Source organism: Primulina huaijiensis, chromosome 16 (genome assembly GCF_012295235.1).
Source record: "Primulina huaijiensis isolate GDHJ02 chromosome 16, ASM1229523v2, whole genome shotgun sequence".
Classification (NCBI taxonomy): Eukaryota; Viridiplantae; Streptophyta; class Magnoliopsida; order Lamiales; family Gesneriaceae; genus Primulina; species Primulina huaijiensis.
Window position 1 is genome coordinate 16,061,615 of NC_133321.1, and position 21,518 is coordinate 16,083,132.

General features: G+C 33.0%; 2 protein-coding genes across 2 annotated transcripts; one reads left to right on the plus strand and one right to left on the minus strand.

Annotated features, from left to right (window-relative positions):
• Window positions 1-7,174: 7,174 nt before the first annotated feature.
• Window positions 7,175-9,839, minus strand: LOC140961806 (protein SHORT INTERNODES-like). The gene is made up of 2 exons (XM_073420511.1): window positions 8,435-9,839; window positions 7,175-7,942 (listed from the first exon to the last, which is right to left on the minus strand). Exons 1-2 carry the CDS (start codon window positions 9,072-9,074, stop codon window positions 7,563-7,565), a joined length of 1,020 nt encoding a protein of 339 aa, XP_073276612.1. The 5' UTR covers window positions 9,075-9,839; the 3' UTR covers window positions 7,175-7,562.
• Window positions 9,840-20,325: 10,486 nt separating this feature from the next.
• On the plus strand, window positions 20,326-21,518 carry LOC140961629 (B-box zinc finger protein 20-like). Its single transcript, XM_073420272.1, has 3 exons — window positions 20,326-20,600; window positions 20,707-21,126; window positions 21,213-21,518. The coding sequence occupies exons 1-3, from the start codon at window positions 20,415-20,417 to the stop codon at window positions 21,501-21,503; spliced, it is 897 nt and encodes a 298-aa protein (XP_073276373.1). The 5' UTR covers window positions 20,326-20,414; the 3' UTR covers window positions 21,504-21,518.

Sequence of the window (21,518 nt, forward strand, 5' to 3'; positions counted from 1 at the left end):
TCGAGACCAAAGAATGTGGCAGAAATTCGAAGCTTCTTGGGATTAGCGGGCTATTATCGAAAATTTGTTGAAGGATTCTCTTCAATAGCCATACCCCTCACTAAACTCACACAAAAGAACTCTAAGTTTCAATGGAGTGAAGAATGTGAGCAAAGTTTCGAGACCTTGAAGAAGAAACTTGCCTCTACTCCGGTATTGGTATTGCCATCTGAAGGAAAAAACTTCACCATCTACAGTGATGCTTCTAAAGGAGGTTTAGGATGTGTGCTCATGCAAGATGGAAGGGTGATCGCCTACGCTTCAAGGCAACTGAAACCATATGAGCACAACTATCCGACGCATGACCTCGAACTAGCTGCAGTGGTGTTCGCACTAAAAATATGGAGACATTATCTCTATGGAGCCAAGTGTGAGATTTTCACTGATCACCAAAGTCTCAAGTATTTGTTCACTCAAAAAGAACTAAATATGCGGCAGAGACGATGGATTGAACTCCTGAAGGATTACGATTTGACAATAAGCTATCATCCGGGCAAGGCAAACAAGGTAGCTGACGCTTTGAGTCGGAAGAATATGGGCAAGGTAATACTAGCGTCACTTTCAGCACAACCGTGCCTCCGGGAAACAATCAAAATAAGTCAAGATCGAGACCCCACTTTGATGAAACTGAAACAACAAGCTGAAGAAGGAAAATCACCAGATATTCAGACAGATGACAAAGGAGTTGTGTGGATGAAAGGACGATTGTGTGTACCTGACATTGAAAATCTTCGACAGGAAGTAATGTCTGAAGCACACAAGTCAAAATTTTCAGTCCACCCCGGCAGTACCAAAATGTATAAAGATTTGAAGAAAAACTTCTGGTGGAGTGGAATGAAAAAGGACGTTGCAATGTTTGTCTCCAAGTGTCACGTGTGCCAACAAGTCAAGGCAGAACACCAGAGACCTGGTGGACTTCTTCAACCTTTGGAAATCCCGGAATGGAAATGGGAACATATTTCCATGGACTTTGTAGTCGGTTTACCAAGGTCTAGACAAAGCTATGATGGTATATGGGTAATCGTAGATAGACTCACAAAATCTGCGCATTTCTTACCTGTCTGCATGAACTATAATCTGGATAAACTGGCCACCTTGTACATGAATAATATCGTACGGTTACACGGAGTTCCAGTTAGCATACTATCAGACAGAGATCCGAGGTTTGCATCCCGTTTTTGGAAGAGCTTTCAAAAAGCTATGGGGACAAAAGTTACTCTTAGTACGGCATATCACCCTCAAACGGACGGCCAAACTGAGAGGACAATACAAACTTTGGAGGACATGCTGAGAGCGTGTGCTCTAGACTTCAATGGTAATTGGAGCGAACATCTGTCCTTAATCGAGTTCGCATACAATAATAGTTATCACAGCAGTATTGGAATGGCACCGTACGAAGCTCTGTATGGACGAAAGTGTCGATCGCCACTATATTGGGATGAAGTAGGGGAAAAAGCCATGGTTGGACCCGAACTGATCCAAGAAACAGTGGATAAAGTTGCTATGATCAAAGAGAGACTGAAAACTGCACAGGATCGACAGAAAAGCTGGGCTGACCTGAAAAGAAGACCCGTGGAATTTGAAGTGGGTGAAAAAGCATATGTGAAAGTGTCACCCATGAAGGGTGTGATGCGGTTCAATAAAACTGGGAAATTGAATCCTAGATACGTCGGACCTTTTGAAATCTTAGAGAAAGTGGGAACACTTGCTTATAAAATAGCACTTCCACCTGATATGTCAAGAATCCACAATGTTTTCCACGTTTCGCAGCTAAGGAAATATATTTCCGATCCAAGTCATATTCTGGAGGCTGGACCACTTCTGGTTGAGGGCAAGCTAAATGAGGAGCTGAAGTACGAAGAAATTCCAATCCGAATTGTGGGTAACAAAGAACAAGTATTGAGACGACGAACTATTCCATATGTCAAAGTACAATGGTCCAATCACACCGAAAAAGAAGCTACTTGGGAGTTGGAAGGAATGATGCGAGAACAATATCCGAATCTCTTTGAAGATCGAGTATAGCCAAGTTTCGAGGACGAAACTCCTCATAAGGTGGGAAGGATGTGAAGACCAAAGAATTTGAAGAGCCACATTAAGAATTTGAAGAGCCACATTTGAAGAGCCACAAAGCCAAGCCTTTAAACCACATTTTCAAGCCATGAATTCAAGGAGGAATTTGAAGAGACATAACAACATGTTAATGGTGTTTAAGGCCATCAAGAAGGCCATAAACATGGATGTAATGGCCTTGAATGAGAGCTTTTTCACCTCCCTTCCATGAGCCTATAAATACCATGCATGATGACCAAAAAGAAGGCACAAAACATTCACAACATTCTGAAAATTTCAGCAACTCATTCTTGTCCATTTTCGAAGCATCGCAGTAGCATAATTCTTGTCCGGTTCGACGCAGTCCAGCAGCTTTCGTGTTCGAATTTTAGTTGTCTTTCCCTCAAATCTTTGAAGATTATCATCAAGTAAGTGGGCTTTTGCTATATATATTTCTTTGTAAGTGGGTTTTTGTTATACTTTTACGTACACTTGCATTTCATGAGTGTACTACTTGATATATATATCGACATACTTGTTCTTCGTAAGTATGTCCACATTTGCTCAAAAAATAAATTAAGTATGTTTCTTGAAATTCGATCGGCATGATATATTCGTTCCTATTTGTTATGAAAATCTTTGAACAATTTGTTGATTGATATTCGTTATAATATTTGAAAGCATGTTTGAAATCTTTGAAATGCACTGTAATGATTCGAATTAGAAATGGCAAGGAAATTCCGATATTTGATATGTTTTGTTTAAGGCCCTGATGCGGTGGGTTATAATAACCGTTCTTTTGGCCTCGCCCCTTAGAGGAGTAACATATAGGGGACTGATCAGTAAACCATGAAAAAGGAGATGATTTTCAGTGCTATGTTTGTATCTTGTTCATATTCGATTCAACATGCTTAAGATTGAGATTATAATAATGTATTCGTATAATTATAACCTTGATATTCGTTATGCCCGATCGGCCCCCATTTACTGAGTATTTCCCAAGTACTCACCCCTTACATTCCCACCTCCAGATAAGAACGAGAAACAAATCGAAGATAAAGAACAAGAATACTTATGGGGATGGTGATGAAGTCAATCCAATTCAAGACCAGTCTTATCATTGTCTCTTAGTTATATTATCGTGTTTTACGCTTCCGCATTTCGTTTTAATCGCATTGTAAAGACGATTATTGATTTATGTAATAGACTGGCTTTTGGCTATTTGATGTACTACGTGGCTTGTTGTTATACGGTTTTACATTGTTAAACAACGCCGATGACACGTCTCGATTTCGGGGCGTGACACTGAAGTCTGGAAAATTGAAATTCTTAGTACACTGTAAATAACGATGCAAATGTAGCTACACAATGAAATACAGAGTGAATGAAACCAGAAACCACCGTACCCATCCCTTCTTCCCAAAAGAAGCAATATGTAGTAACGCAAAAATAGTATTCAGTTATCTGATCTTGACTACTTTGATGTAAGGATAAATAGCACCCATCTCCTTTGCACACACTCTCACACGATATGGGAAATGTGGCATGGAAATGAAGGTTCAAGAACACAGAATCGGTGTCTGTTTAACGAAATAATGCACATGCTCTGCGAGTAAGGCACAAATAGTATTCAGTTATCTGGTCTTGACTAATACCAGGATTCACACAATTACTATAGTGATTATCATATGAGGAATTAAAGTATATGTGATGAGTTCTAAACTTCTATTTTTATACATTGTACAGTGATGCTATACTGAGATAAAGCGGTATCTGCAAACATCTCTCACAAAATAATACTTATGATTGAAACCAAGACTCAAACTCAAACTCAAACTCTTCCTTTCGATTACGTGACCAACGTGATTTTTCAAACTCATCAATTACGGTTTTGGGCATGGGAGGCAGCTTTTCCGGCCAAAGTTTCATTCCAAAATCTTTATTTAACTGGTGCCCAGCCTTAGGAAGAAAATTGCCACCAGATTTTGGACAGATTAGTAGTTGAAAAACATAGCTATACATTTAATGGAAAGGTTAAACATATCATTACAGAAACCTCAGAGGCAGAGCGGTTTTTTTTTTAATTAATTTGATTTATATTTAAACAGAGTATTATGTAAAAATTAATAAAAAGTTATACTGAAATAATAAAGTAAAATTGTAAAATCAATATTAGAGCATGCTGCTATTTCAAATGATAAAATGAAAAAAAATAAATAAAAAAAAAACTTAACCATATTCCTTTATATACTATAATAATAGTGGGAAAATATTTTTGTAAAAAAAATTATTCAATCATTAAACAGTTATACTGAAATAATAAAATAAAATTGTAAAAATTAATAAGAGAGTATACTGTTGTTTTAAAATGATAAAATAGGAAGAAAAAAAAACTTGGACCAAATTCCTTTAAATAATATAATAATAGCGAGTAAATAATTTATGTAAAAAAATTTTATTAGACCTATTCGATCCGTAGCAAAGGTCCTATTAAAATTCTTTTTTTTTAAAAGAAAAAAAGATGGGCCTATTAAAATGTTTTTATTATATGGGCCTTAGTTTGTTGGGTTGCTCTATCATCCATTTCTGTTTATTACGCTTTTTTTGCCATTTGGGCCTTATTGTAAATAGATCAACTACGTGACGAACTAAGCAAGGCCTTTTTTCCAAAGAAAATAAAATTATTTTTGTTATTAGTTGATCAATTGATATGGTAAGTGTGTATGTGTGTGTGTGTCTCTCTATATACATATATACATGTATATATATACATATATACATGTATATATATACATGTATATATATATATACATATATATATGTATATATATATATATATACATATGTATACACACACACATACACACTAACACTTTTGTTATTTAGCTCATCAACCGTGTTCATTTATGTGTTCATCACTGATGCGCATATTAGATATATAATTTTGATATGTTCAATCACATTCAATAGATGAGTGTCACTTCAGTGGTGTATAAAAATGTGGGTACGGTTGATGAGTATCATAGTAAAATTATATATATTAATACTATATTTATTTTTATTATTATAGCTCAACACCCTAAAATAACCACTTGAGGTTATGATATAATTTTAAACTTGCCTAAAATACCGTGTAGTGTAATGTATTTGGTTAATTACTTAATTGACATTTTTTAATTAATGAAATTAATATTTTGATTATGTAATGCCAAACAATTTGTGAAACAAATATAATATTTTGTGATCTTTGCTTTTTAATGGTAAATATAACCTATATCGAAATTCTTTAAAAATATAAATATATTATATTCATGTTATACATAATATACATGTGAGACCGGGCTATGACCCAATGGTCTCACCCACCAGCTTAAGCTAGCTCCCTCCCCGGGTTCGATTCTCCTCCCCAACGTGCGTTTGTAATCAAAAAAATATATACATGTATTATATTTATCCTACACGTTCACGATACTATCGTTATTTAAAAAAAAAAATCGGTTAGGTGATTATGAATTAGTCTATGTTGCACCAAAAGTTTTTCTCCTCATATTCCAATACGATTAGATCATATTGGTCTTTAATAGTTTTATGGATGTTGAAATATATGTTGATGAGAACATCATATAGAAATACTTCATGTATAGCATAGAATAATCTCGTCATTATACACTTTTAGATCCTAATTATATGGTCAATCCACAATTTACAACCTTTTCCACATTAATTAATTTTAAACTAAGCTCTCAAACATTCTGGAAAAATAAATTGCACAAAAAATAAAGATAGAAAAGAAACACACCAAATGTGTATATATATATATATATCGGTGATGATATATCACAAGTGGGTTATTAGGACCACATTGAGTAAACCATGAAAGCAAACTTCATAACTAAGCACGCGGCTCTGCCTCTAAACCGCCCTGTCTTCCCTAAAATTTCCACGCCCTACAACCCTAGTTTTAGGATCAGTTTTCACTTTTCATACACAAATTCAATTCAACCCCTATTTTCATATATATATATATATGTAAGAGGTCAAACCTCATTAGAAATTACTAATATTAATAATGTGATACATTTAATTTTTTTTAAAAAAATACTTCTGAATAATATAAATATGATTTATATGCATACAAGAATGTGTCGAGTTAATTGAAAAATATAAACAATTTAGGTAAAATTAATCTATAGGTTAAAAATAAATAAAATTATAAAGCACACATACTTGGTATCATTTGAAATAATTTATTTTAAAAGTTTCTAAGCTTCTAGGCAATAAAATATTTACTGGAGCTTATTTAATCCCGTCAAATTTCTGAAGCATATCTACTGATAACATCGTGTATATATATATATATATATATATAGATATATATAGTAGCCATCCAACCAAATAGTTATTATAATTAATTGATTTGGTAAGCTCTACTTCGATCCAACCACTTCATTTCATGAATGAAATTTATTTCACATCTCCCAATATAAAAAGAAATAGCGTTGGAGCTCCTGCTTGATTCAGTCTCCCAGTTTGACCATATCCAAGAATATAAATTCAACTTAACACACAAACGCACAGGTCACAGATGAACTAACAGCAAGAAAAGAGCGAAAATATATTCGTATCATATACGAAAACTAGAGGAAGTATAAACGTGTTGTGTTCTTGATTTCTTGTCTCAACTCTCAAAAAGTCCTTATCGTAAAAATCATTTTACTTTTTTTAAGGTACAGTAATTCAAATATTATGTAAGCTTCTTAATTTTTCTGTCTCCTACACATGGTACCATATCTTAAAAGCCCATAGAAAAAGTAACTTTAATCTTGCCATTTCATATGTACCTTTATATTTACTTCCATCTCCATTTATTTTATATATATATATATATATATATAAATAAGACAGATATATTATGTACATAATCAATTGTTTCAGATGAAAATTGGAAAGTTGTTCCATGAGAATACTGAACTTCGTTGCACTCTATATTGGATCACAAAGTGGTATTTGCAAATGCATGGAAAACTAGCAGTGCAAAGGATCGACCACACTATATGAATCAAGTGTTATTATCACACCACTTATTGAAAGAAATTACAGGCGTCATATGTCATGACAAGTAACCTAGACATACAAACTTGTGTGTGTGAGAAATATTGGCTATTAATACGTACAATGTTGCATGAGACAGAAGGTTTAGGTTTACTACAAGAACAACATCATTCTTGAAATTCGAAGGTAAGGAATTAACATCTCGATGGCATTCGCCTCTGATCCATTTACTCGAAGCTCTAGCCACATTCAATTTAACAGATGTTAAAATGAAAGTAGAATATAAAGGATAACACATGTCCTCTTGAACTTCAATAGAAGAAGAAATTAGCTTCTTCTTTTTTTGTCGAACATGCACTCTAAAGTGAGAATAAATGTTTAAGCCAAAAACCATTTTTAAAAGCTTAGCAGATAAAGATTTAAGGCCTTGGCGGCTGGAAGAATTGCGTACCGGCCATGAAAGCGCTGAGAGGAGCCGGGTAAATAGAGGGGTCGAGCATCGTGACATTTAGGTGACTGGTATTGGCTGTAGCGGCGGCCGAGGTGGTGGTTGCCGCTGCGGAGATGAAATCTAGAGGCTGCTGTGAAACCCCACAGCAGGAGGAGCTCTCCCCGCCACCTCCATGGTACCGGCTTTCGAGTCCTTGATCGTAAAGAATTCCCTTGAAAACATGACCTCCGATGCTCACAGCTGTCTGATAAGCAAAATTTTCCTCCGCGTCATCCATTGCACTAACTCTCACGCAGCGGAAAACTGCTGGAGAATTAACTTCTGGGGGGAACTGTACTAAATCAAACCCTAATCACAGGCCAAGAAAGCAGAAATCAGATTAAATTTATGTTCCACACATGACGGGAAAAAATAGAAATTCTGAGTAAGAATCGAAGAAATTTTCTGCACTATAATTTCTTTATACCTTTTTTGCGTCAGTTTTACCCGATGACAGTGAAGAGAAAGGAAAAGTTAAAACGGGTGGTTGGACGAAATATGAAGGGTAGAGTTCATCACACGCGAATCATACATATGAATATATATTATCAAATTGCTGAATATCGTTGTTGAGGAACCTGGTATTATAGGACTCGTACAAAATCATTTATGCGTTTTGCATTTCTTTCCTGTCTCGCAGATTTGGCAAGTATTACAGTTCTTGAATGAACATATAGTCAAATCGCTCGACATCCATTAATTTACAATTCAAAAATTCAAATCCATATGATTAGTACTGGTGATCTTATTTCAAAGATCTGGGTTTTCTTTTATGAATATCTGTAGTTACAACAGTACTACCTGACGTGGTAACAGGAAAACGCGTAGTTGAAGCAAGAATAGAATATCCACCACCACCACTAGTTCCGCCGCCGCCTGAATTCTCTCTCAGCCGCTTTGAATTCTCCCCTCTAATCGTTAAATGCTGTTGTTCCTGCTGCATAGTGTTGATCTGTTGCTGTCTCTCGCGGCGTTTAGAGGCGGGAACCCACGTACTTTTTATATGTGTCTGGCACGGGAAGCCACGGCTCTTGCAACAAGTCCTGCATCTCGAATGCGTGCAATCTTTCTTAGCTTGGTTCCCACAATCTTGACAGTTTATTCCCTCGTTTGCGCCTCGACCTTGCCTTGACATCCTAAACCCTGACGCTGATCTGTAACTATAACTCGTAGAATCATCACCAATATTACTGCCGAAGATGATACTACTGTTATTCCTTTCGATAATACTACTTGGCCCAACCGAAAAGCCCACATCTTGAAATTTGTGGAGCTGATTTGGCTGCTGCTGAAGTCTCTGTTGATGACACTGTTGCCATATCTCGAAACCCTTGTTATAGATCTCTTCGTTCTTGAACAGAAAGGAGTTATTATGATTAGTATCCGTTTGTTGGTGGTCTTGTTCTTGGTCCTTACCTCCTAGTGAGAAAAACCCAGACATTTTCCAACCCTACAAGCTAAGTCTAAGCTCAAGTTTGAAAAAAAATCCATAGCCAAGAATAAGACCTAAGGCTAAAAGGGCAGAAAAGTGGTTACCGTCAACCGAAACAGACCAAGAAAAACTCAGTGTTTCCGCGTGGGTTGAGTTGTAAATTCGCAATTTAAGTCATCACAGCGACCATAGTCCATAAAAGCTCATACTAAGAAGCATGGGGCGGAAGAGGTGAGTGTTTTGTCCACTCCCTCACTGACACGCTGTGTGTGTCTTTTGGGGGTTTGTTCTCTGGTTGCAGCCTTTTTTCCAGAACCAAAATTTAGGAATTCTTCTAGGGTAAAGAGTACATAGGAATGGAGAAATAGAAATAAGAAACTCTTTGATAGAGAGTGTTGGATTGAATTCTTTTGTCTTTCTTCTTTTTTGATGCATTAAATTCACAGCCCTGCAAACGCCGCCATTAGCTACCTCCTCTGCAGCGTCAATTTAAGGCATCCCTTGTTTCTCTCTCTCTACACACACACTGTGTGGTGAATCTTGAATGGGCACTGCCACTGTCTCTTTTTTATTTCTTTCTTTTTTTTTACCTTTCCAGAAGAAAAATCTTGGCCACTTCCTCTACAGTTCTCTCAGTTGGCAATGTGAGAACCTCATCAGGAAAGATTCAATCCCAGCCCTTGCATGTTCATCCAAGGTCCATCATCCATCCACGTGTCATTGTTTCAACTTTTGCTTATTCGTCCCTTCACCGGAAAACACGGCTCCCCCCTTTTTTCTCGTTGAACAATTTTATGATCAATTATTTCACGATTTCCCAGTTTTTTTTTTTTTTTTTACATTCGATTTAAAAAAATCTGCAATTATCTTACCGTTCATCTCTTATTGTCTACTAAAATTTGAGTTTTATATGTAAAAAAATGTGTAATTATTTTACATTTATTTCCGAAATAATCTCATTCTTTTATATACTTTCTAGTCATATATATTTAGAGTAAATTTGTTTTTTTTCTATCTAATAAATTATATAATCCAGTTTTCACATTTAATACTATTTTATTTGTTTTTAAACAAAACTTTACTTTGTTTCCACAAACCTAAATATTTGATAATGAAAAAGTAAATATAACTTCTCATGTCTACACTTTTTAGAAGTATAAATATAAATATAAATTGAGAATAGGCATTGTCTTATTACAAAAAAAAATATCAGTCTTTTTAACTATAAAGTGAACTCTTTGTTTACCCCAAATTTCGATTAATAAATTAGAGAAAATTTTAATATAGTTTGATAATGTGTTGTATAATATGACTTTAGTTCTTAAAATAAAATGAGACAAAAATTCAAATGCCAAGCTTCAGAAATTTATGATTTTTACTATTAATTAAGCAACATAAAAACCATTAAAAATAATAATTTGGAATGCACTATTATTCATGTCTTATCACATCCCACACCGCATGTACAACGACCATTGAATAATGTTGTGGTCATCGATCATATCTCACATTTAATTTCATATTGCTACATTTAACTGTTCGATTTGATCAATTTTTTTAGTAGTTTTGTTTTAAATATTTCAGTTGCTATGTCTCTTATAAATTTTAATTATATATATTAAGGTATGTATTATACAATTTCGTAAACATTTTTTTAATCGTATTTCATTGTTCGGAAACATACGATAGCAAACTTATATGTTATATATTATTAATATGATGAACAATTTTATCAAATGGTAGAAAAATATAATGTTAAATCTTTAAGAAAGATATGTACTCAGATGTCCTAATCTTTCATATATACACATGTTGATTGAATATTGTTCCGTACATTTTTATGTTGTCTCAAACGTATAGTCCAATTTTTACATTTTTTAGCAATTTTTTGTTTTTAAAAAAATGTATAACTATTTTTTAATGAATTAAATAAAAATAACATATGAAGTTTGTTTGTAAACTTTCTTTTCCAATTATTTTTTTGTGTAAAAAATGAAACGAATTTATATATTTGAGACAGATAGATAGTGCTTGCAATAAATTATTTTAAGTGTTTTTAAGTTTATAACTAATAAAATGTTTAGAAAGTGTATATGAAAGTTGATAAGCAATTAAATAAAATCTTAAAAATACTAACAAAATAATAAACAAAAGCAGAATTAACAAGTTCGATTGTTCTTGTTAAGAAATATAATGAATTAGAAATATATTTTTTCGATTTACAACTATTTGATAAAACTAGGGGTGTCCATCGGTCGGTTCGGTTCGATTTTCGGTTTTTTATTTCGGTTTTCGGTTTTACAAATATATAATCCGATATCCGAACTATTTTTCTTCAGTTCGGTTCGGTTTTCTACCGAAATGGTTCTGTTATTTCGGTCGGTTATTTCGATTTTGATACAATTATTTAAATTAATAAGATAAATATATTGTAAAACATAATGTATTATCTTTTTATATGATTTCTTAGTAAAACATTTAAATGTAAAGTTTAAACGAATTACATAAACAACAATCAACTAAATATTATTCAAAATAATTCATCATTCACATATATCATTTCAAAAAATATATAATAAAAATAAAATTATTAATTTAATTAAATTTTGATTTTTTCAGTTAGTTCGGTTTTGGTATATATAATACGAAATCGAACCAAATAAATTTCGATTTTAACATTTATATCCGAATAATAAAATTCGATTTTCGGTTCGATTTATAACATTTCGATTTTTTCTATTTGAATTTTCGATTTTTTCGATTTTATCTAAAGTTTGAACACTTCTAAATAATACTATAAAATTGTAAAAGTATTTGATTATAATAAGTAAATAAATAATCCTCGGCGTGAGCGTAATAATCAATCAACTGCTTTTCTTTGAAAAGAAATTAACTGAATGAGGAAACGCTGACGGCTATCACCGACTAATCAAACGAATATGATTAGGCTTTGTGATGATAAAACGTCACAGTCCGTGAGACTAGCCCCAGATTTTATTTTCTGCTTTCGAGAAATTCAAAGAATCCTCGAGTCTATAAAAACCAGCAGACTGTTTCCTCGTATACTCATTTTGGTACTTTCATATATTAATATATTTTTTTTGTTTTATTACCCTTAATTAAACGCCTCGTATTCCACTAATTCTTTCCCCTAATCATTTCCCTTTTGACTTATCTTTTTCATCGATTCTATTATTTTACTCGTTTGGTGTAATAATTATATTTGCTCTCGAAATATGTTGTGTGTGTTGTTGTACGATTTAAAAAGTGTAAGTTGCATCGTTATCACCGGCCATAACTTTTGATAAAACGACAAATATTCGATTATAAAATTGGTATTAGAGCTCATGGGTGTCCCTACTGGGTAGAGCAATCAAAATGCGATAATTGACTGTTGTAGGATTTAAAATATTTGAATAGTATCATTACCATCATCTATAGATTTTGATAAAACGGCAAACGTTCGATCCTACACGGTGCAATAAACTGTACTCCATAATTCTGGGTAAATACAAGCACGTACTATTCCATGGTCAACCCCATTCGATAGCAACTTTTGAACTGATCTGATATCGAAGGATATGGTAAATTACAATTATACTATGATGTATATATCAAAATCAAAACATTGTTGAAAAATAATGAAAGATTTTTTGGATAAAAAAAATTTACTGAAGTGTCATTAATTCAGTTGATGCTGACTGACTTTTCTAAAGGTGGTATTTAATTTTTTATCGTCTTTCATAGGGTTTCCAATTGGGGCGCGCAGTTTAAATTGGAACATAATAATTTTCTTACAAGTTCACCAACTTCTTCGTATTAAATGTCAACATTTTCTAGTTCCATGTGATGATTAAATTTTCGATTTATTTCATGAAACCAGAGTTCGTCAAATGAAGCCAAGCTGTACGTATACATGTACATTAATATTCTCTTAACTCAAACTACTTATTTGTGTAGTTGCCGTAAATATTGAAACATGACTATCGAGCTATTAATTTTCACACTTACAAATGTTGGTTTATACCGGAAATATTTATAATATTGTATGGTGAAGATTATAGTGTTTCTTCAAAGATTACACTGATACGATTATTGTTTTTCACACAGATTAAAAAAATTGTTAAAAAATAATAAAATTTACAACCAAAATTTTTATTTTCTCTTAATTAATTCTTTCCAAAAATGGTTGTTAATATTAGTCAAAATAAGCAAAAAAATTACTTCTAAATATGATTCTCCTCGGATATTTTTTTTTAATTCCAAAAGATGTACTTGAAGAGCCGAATAGGAATTTAACAAAACCCTTATATTTGTTGGGATTTGTGGTTGCAAATAAAGAAGTTTATTTTTCAGTGTTTGTATTCAACTGAAAAATTAAAGTCCAAAAAAAAAAATCGGGACCAATATATATAACCTAATAAATACATATAGTAATAAGAAATAAAGTAGCGCCTCATAATTTTTAAAACAGAAATCAGTTGATATGAAATAAAGTAAGACATTAATAAGCAATGGCAGCAGTTTGACGAGACTTCTTCGGAGAAAAGAACGACGAAAAACAGCAAAAGAACAACATTTGAAAAGACAGTAGTTGTTACTAATTAGGGGCAATTAGTAACATAATACTATATAATCATGCATGAAACAAAAAACGTGGTTAAATATAATCATTTCTTGATTTTCTTTTCAATATATTCTCGAGCGAGTATATTGTATAAAGTTTGGCTAATATGGTTATGCAAACGATTGTGTTAGTCTAGATATTTACTCATTGCACATATGAAAATAGCAGCTGCAGGTTCTCGCGTAGCTGGAAGAAAAAGGAAAATCAGTTTCTAACTATAGAAAAAGCAATAGATTTGTTTTGTGGATGCTGCTCCGGAGGAGAAATGAATTTTTTTGTTTTTTGGGGCCCGAGGACAATCTTCGAATCTTTATGGAGAATTCTTAGGGATTTTAACGTGTAAGAAATTTCTAAAAATATATTTTTTAGGGACTTAACGTGTAAGAAATTTAATTTCTATAATTTAAAATACATCCAATCCGCCCATCATCACAATTAAAATACTCTAATTATTAAATTCATTGATTTCAAGTCCCTGAATTCTATATCCATTTATTTTTTCACCAACAATTCAAATTCGTTATTTTTATATCAATTCTTAAAAATTTGATTTTTTTAATCTAAATTTAATTTAATCCAAACTATTGTAGCGGGAAAAAAAAAAAGAAAAGAAAAAGAGTCCTAATTTATAAGATGAATAAGAGTTACGTGATTATAATAGGATGTCACGTGCCGTTGTTATCCCATAATATAATATTCTCGAGCCCTGCGTCCGGTTACCTTTCATCCCGGGGGTTGACTCTCTGCATGCCCAAGCTCTCAGTTCTTATATTTACAATTATGCGTAAATAGGGTGGAAAACACACACACACACACACACACATATATAAGTTTAAATTAATTCAATAAAATTTTGTTAATGGTGTGAGACTCGCCAAGACACAATTAATGAACTCGATAGCACAAACTGATAGAACAAGAATTATGAAGATGTTGCGACTCTGAGTAATTAGTAAATGTATTTTCACAATTGATCAATCAAACACCATGAAAACGTAAAATTCAGATAAAAAATGCAATCGAATTACGTGGTTTGGCACTGAATTGCCTACGTCCACAGGAAGAACAAACAACTTTTATCAATCAATTCACAACGAGTGTTACAAGTACAAGTATATTACAATGTGAATTAAAAGATTACAACAGAGCTTTTCTCCTCTCGATCCTCTCATATTTCCTCAAGCTCCCTTGGACTTCCTTTGGCTCTCTTCTGTGTGTGTGGATTCGGATGTGATGGCAAAAGAAAGTCTTCTGTCTCCAGAACCTGTGAAATATATAGAATTATTTTCCTAGATAGTAACGATACATATATTGATTAAATATAATTAGCTAGAAAATCATTAGAGAGTACAAAAATTATCATCCTAATCCAAAGCAGGTCAAATTACTGAAAACGAGGAATCGTGAGCAGATACAGAAATTTCAAATGTGACAAATGAAGATCCGACACCGTACACTAATTACTTTATTATGTGCGGCTAAGTGTATAATTACTTGTCATGACTGATGATTTGATGGAATATATATATATATATATATATATATATATATTGATTTATGCTAGGTCATTACAGGTTTGTCCATTGTATCATGAGAAACAGTCGTCAATCTTGATTCTTGAAGCACGTACCGGAGATAACAGATTTGTTTTAAATGTAGTTTTTCTGTTCAATTCCTTCTAATTTAACCCTGGTTGGATGTCTTTCTAAAATAGTGTGAAATTCTATTTGTACACAATTGATGCCCTATTAAAAACCCTAGCAAACTAGTAACTTTAATAAGTGATTAATTGTTAATTAATAAATAAGTTGATTATGCAAATGAAAGGATTGGATGCAATCCTTGTCATAACATGGTGGGTCAATGTGCAACTTTTGTTGGGCCCTTCCTTGCCCTCCATGTGCCAAACATCACTCTAAAATAGATCACGAAAAGAAGAAAAATCCGTGGGTCGTTTTTTTGTACTCATTATACATATATTATTTGATGCGTTTAGGGGTCAATTGTAGGCCATACTAGGTTTTGGGCCTATACATTATATTATACAAAACTTTTAATAATTTATACAAGCTTACTAAACATATCTTTTCAAATAACAAATACGATGATAAATTAATATAACTAACAAGAGAAAAATACAATATTCGTATTTTATGATGTTCTAGTATATTTACATTTTTATAATGTCGGTATTTATTTGTAAGTTTATTCTTCTTTCTTCTGCATTAATGCTAATGCAACGTCAAATACATTAAGAATTGTCGATGTCATGTAAGTATTCTTACACACAAAATAACTAAAATTGCGGGGAAAAAAGCCGAAGTGGCAACCAAGATTAAGTTTAGACCGCATAAACATAATAAATTGACATATGTGACCAAAATTGCAATTTTCTCACCCGGTTTATTCATTCCTTTGCCTCACCAATTATGTTTTTTTTTTATTGGCATATTATTAAGCTTTATATAGGTGTAAATAATTATGTACGTTTAAGAAAAGTATATCGACAGTTCACTCGCGTGGATTCAACTTTCAGCAGCTTACGACTACCCTTTACTTTAAAATTTAGAATAGATCATTTTCCAATTTAATTCATAGTACGAGTATCTATGAAAACAATTCACGAGAATCTTCAACACCAAAATAAATTATGGGACTGAGCTTTATATATAGAGTTTTGATATAATGTTCATCTATCGTGTTCACCTGTAAGATGACACTCATCTATTGAATGTGATGAAGATAAATATCACTTCATAAGTAAGCATGGTATATGAATAACATATCAAAATTATATATACATATAATATGTACCTATGTGGAAAGGTGCAACATAAATTATTATTGAAAGTTCTCTTTACCAAATCATGTAATTTGGTAAATTGCATAGTTAACGTTGTCTACGATGTTGGCCTAGAGCATGGGCTTTTACAAGGCCCAGTAAAAGATAGTCCGTGATCTCGAAGATCTGTTATAGAACACATTCTATGTAGGACTACATTATATCTTATAGCTTCTCAGAGTTCAAGTTGGTGGAGTAGATGTTTTATGATCAACTTGATACTCCTTTTTATTACGGGGAGAAAATAAAAAGGAAATGGAGAAAATTAAAGCTCGAAACTTTGGGGAATTGGTCCAATTAAAGGTTGTGGGCTATACAGTATGCGACTTATTGGGCCAGATTGACTTGTGATTTTATTCACAAACTGGAGTGCATTTAAAAATGACAACGAGCCGATTTAGGTATGATTCTATATTTTCGTTCACGTCTTCATTTATTATATTCATTATCATCTTCATAGTTATCGGGTATTCAATTTCATCATCATTCATTTATCTGTCGGAGGATTAGATATTCATATCTTTCCATTATAACTTATCATCGCCTATAATTTCATTTTCTCAAATCATTTTGAGTAAATTATATATATTTACTACATTGTTGAGAACAATAAAGAAAAAAATTAAATATAAAAGTTAGCAAATTAAATATTATAGAAGAAATAATAAAATATTAGAAGTCATTCATCCTCATACTCAATACTCATTTATTTAATTGGTTATATTAAAAGTCTCTACCATACTCTCCTTCATTTAAGTCGGGGGTATCAGATTCTCTGTCGAGTTTAGAGAAAATTGTCGTACCTAAATACACTTAACAATAAGTGGAACATAACTACATCATTCGTTTGCAATTTATGCACACGATTATTTGCTTATATAAATTTCAACCTGATTTAAGTATTTTTATAATTTTTAATATTTATTTTGAGAATCGGGAAAATGATAATATAAGATATGGTAGTTACAAGTTTTATTAAATGAAAATGGGTAATCTTTGCCTATTTAATTAAAATGACCAATGGTAGTTGTTCTAGGGGTTGATACCATGAAAATACTTTTAGGCAAAAACTTGTGTGAGACGGGTTCACGGGTCGTATTTTGTGAGACGGATCTCTTATTTGGGTCATCCATGAAAAAGTATTACTTTTTATGCTAAGAATATTACTTTTTATTGTAAATATCGATAGGATTGACCCGTCTCACAGATAAAAATTCGTGAGACCGTCTCACAAAATACCTAATCATATTTTTATAAGGTTTCACGCGTTAAATGAAGTTTTATTATTTACTCAAAATACTATTACTCGAACACTTGACTTTTTACAATATTGCACATCGAAAACTGAGAGTTTAGTATTCCAAAAAAGACGGCACATGGTTTCTTTGCTCACCGCATTATTATTTCTCATCCAAGACTTTACAAAATCTGTATATATATATACACACACACATTCAATTTTAAATACAACATCAGAGTATTATAGGTGAAACTTCTCGACTCTATACCTGGTAAGTTCAATTCCCAAGAATTATTTTTAAAAAAAGAAAATAAATATTTAAAGAGAATTGATTTGTACTCTATTTATAAATAAATTGGACAAATATTTTAATTGAAGTGTGAATAACACAAAATTGAGTGTAAATATCAACTCTCATATTTATTTGAGCAGGTCTCTTGTAAGATGATATCACATATATTTATTCTTGATATCGATAACCAACTCATATTTATATTTATGACCCAAATATAATATTTTTCTCACAAAATTTGATTCGTGATAACGTCTCACTTGAATTTGCGTGTATTTAAATTATGCTCAAAGTATCACCGCACACGCGGGAAAAGTGAGGATCTTCTGGTCACACCCACACTACGTGCACAAGATAAGGCTGACGAGATTCTAAAATATAATACCAAAAATCTTCCCAATCTTTTTCTTGATAATAAATTCATTTCCTTATTTTAGTTATATATAGTTAAAGTTGCCATTTTCATAATGACAGATATTGATGTGTGGTATTATAATAATTAAATAAACCTTGTGCCATGATTTGTCAACAAATTGGCCATATTCAAGACATGTGAATCTAATTAATTTGGAGAATGATCGTCCACCCTTATCTTTAACTAAAATCTATTACAAAATCGACATTATCTTCAAAAAAAAAAATCAATAATAATAATAATAATAATAATAATAATATTCCACAAATCTTGACTATAAAGGTGATATTTGTCTCATTCTTTTAGCTAAGCATTTTTTCTAAGTAATTTATTGTAATCACGCTAAGCTTAAATATCTATACTCCAAATTAACTTATTTTGGGTTTACTATTTTAAATTAGTTTTTTTATTATTATTATGTTGTCATTAATATTACATGATGTAAGGGCATCATCGGGCTATTGTCCACGAGATAATGTCCCATCCAACTTAGTATACTTCTAGTTAAATTCATTGTATAATTTACATGGCTTAAAAGCACACTAGAAATCAACATATAAATCAAGCTATAGAATTAATATTATCGGATGAATATAAGAAAAAGAGATAGCAATCCTCTTCTTAACAATGGATAGTTGGATTTATTATTTTGAACTTTTAGTATATATTTTTATTTATCTTTCAAAGGAATGGTGCTCTATTGCTAGTTGATTTTTAATTTTCATGTTAACATTCTTTGAGAGGTTGGCACATTTGCAGACGTTGAGCAAGCAAATATATTAAATCGGTGACATGTGCCCCTTCAAGTCATGTAAAGCAAAATCTATTATTTAATTACAAACGCTAATTTATTTCAAGTTTGATCTATACAAATTCAATTACTTAAATACAAAATTATTTTCTTGTACTCTTCATTGAAAAAATTAGTAGAAATGCACTGATAATGCTATAGTGATATTAATATATATTGTTCAATTATCGAGTTTTTATCTGATGGTTGAAACATAAAATTATGTGATTCTTTCGTTCAAGATATATGATGTTGTTGAAATTCGCGATGATAGTTGGAAGGTCGAATCAGACCTTCGAAATCTGAAAGCACAAACAGGAACGTTAGAAGGGGGCGGAAGGTCGTTCCGGCGTCACCTCTCCGACAGTCAAGCCAGAGAACAGAAAACAGAGAGAATGTTGTGTATGTAAAGCGAGTGAATATCTAAATGAATAAACAATAAATAGAACATGGTATTTATAAGAGAATAATAAAGTCCTGATTTGATAGGTCTAGATTCTCAAAATCTTGAACGAGATTAGATTAAATTTTCGCGGACTTTACCTTTTTGGATTTTATTTATGTGGGTTGCTCGTTAATGTCTGAGTAGGAGCTCTCCTATGAAGGAGCTCGTCTATAATCTTGATCCTGTGGGAGCTCAGCTCGGGAGCTCGGCCAAAAAATTCCGAATCAACATGATACCATAAGCAGGGAAGTCAGCTCGGGTCATTATTGAAGGCCTACCACCTCCTGATTGACGAGATTACGGAAGTATGGGAGGTCAACCGAGATAACCTCCCACCAACTTCGTGTGAATGAGTTGACCTCCTCATGAGCTCTGTCATGAAGATGACTTTCCGAGTTTTTCTGAATACTTGGCCCAAATCCACATGTGCTACCGAGATTGAACCCATCTCGGGGTATCAATATATATTGTTTATATTTACTATATAATTAAAAGTTACATTATATCCATATCTTATAATTATATTATATAATACATTTTTTAATACAAATTAAAATCAACTCCCATCCTTCAACCTAGCTCCCACCCTATCATTCACACGGACCGCAATTTAATTTGCTATATAAGGCAATAATCAAAATGAAATGATATATAAATAAACCAAGGGAGAAGGAATTACGAAGCCAAACGTCAATCAAATGAAGATCCAGTGTGACGTATGCAACCAAGATGAAGCATCCGTCTTCTGCACGGCGGATGAGGCCGCCCTCTGCACGGCCTGCGACCGTCGGGTCCACCACGCCAACATGGTCGCCGGAAAACACCACCGCTTCTCCCTCCACCAACCCACCACCAAACAATCCCCTGTCTGTGACATTTGCAAGGTATTTTCAAAGTTCTGGAGCCACTTGGCTTCATTTTTGTTGATTTATCCTTTTTATTCAAATTCTTATACCTTTGTTTAATTTAATTCTTCGATGGCATGAATAGGAGAAAAGGGCTTTCTTGTTTTGTCACCAAGACAGGGCTATTCTGTGCAAAGATTGCGATGCTTCGATACACAAAGCAAATGTGCACACTCGAAGGCACACCAGATTTCTACTAACTGGTGTGATCCCTTCTGCAAGTTCTTCTCTTTATGATGTTTCCGATACAGTTCCAAGTTATACCAAGCCCCAAGACTCAAAGAATAAGCCGGTTTCTACTAGTATACCCTTTACCTCGAAGAGTACAACAACCCAGTGTACATCACTAGAATCTTGTGATGAAGGCCATGTTCAATTTGTGAGTGATGGGAATGTAAATGGTTCGGTTTCAGCGAGTACCATATCCGAGTATTTGATGGAAACGATTCCTGGTTGGCATGTTGACGACTTTCTGGATTCCTCCACTGCTTATGGTTTTTGTAAGGTCTGTATATCCATCTTATTATATCTCCAACCTTGAAAATTTTGTATTCCGAGAAGATTAGTTAGTTTAATTTGGTCGATTTGCAGGATGGAGGAAATGGTGTGCAGGTGCAGCCATTCTTTGAGGTTGATTCTGAGAGTGAAATGAGTGAATTTTCAGCAGAAAATCTAGGATTTTGGGTCCCTCAAATGCCGCCGCATACTTTTAATCAGACACACAATCAATCCATGGAGTTATCCTTTGGGATACCAGATGAGGAATTTACTTTCAATAACAACAAATCTAGCACAAAATGGAGCGACGATGATACTTTTGCTGCTGTCCCACAGTGGATTTGTCCACCCTCGATTGCTTCCACGAGATATAGAACTTACTGATCGTGTCATTAAGAA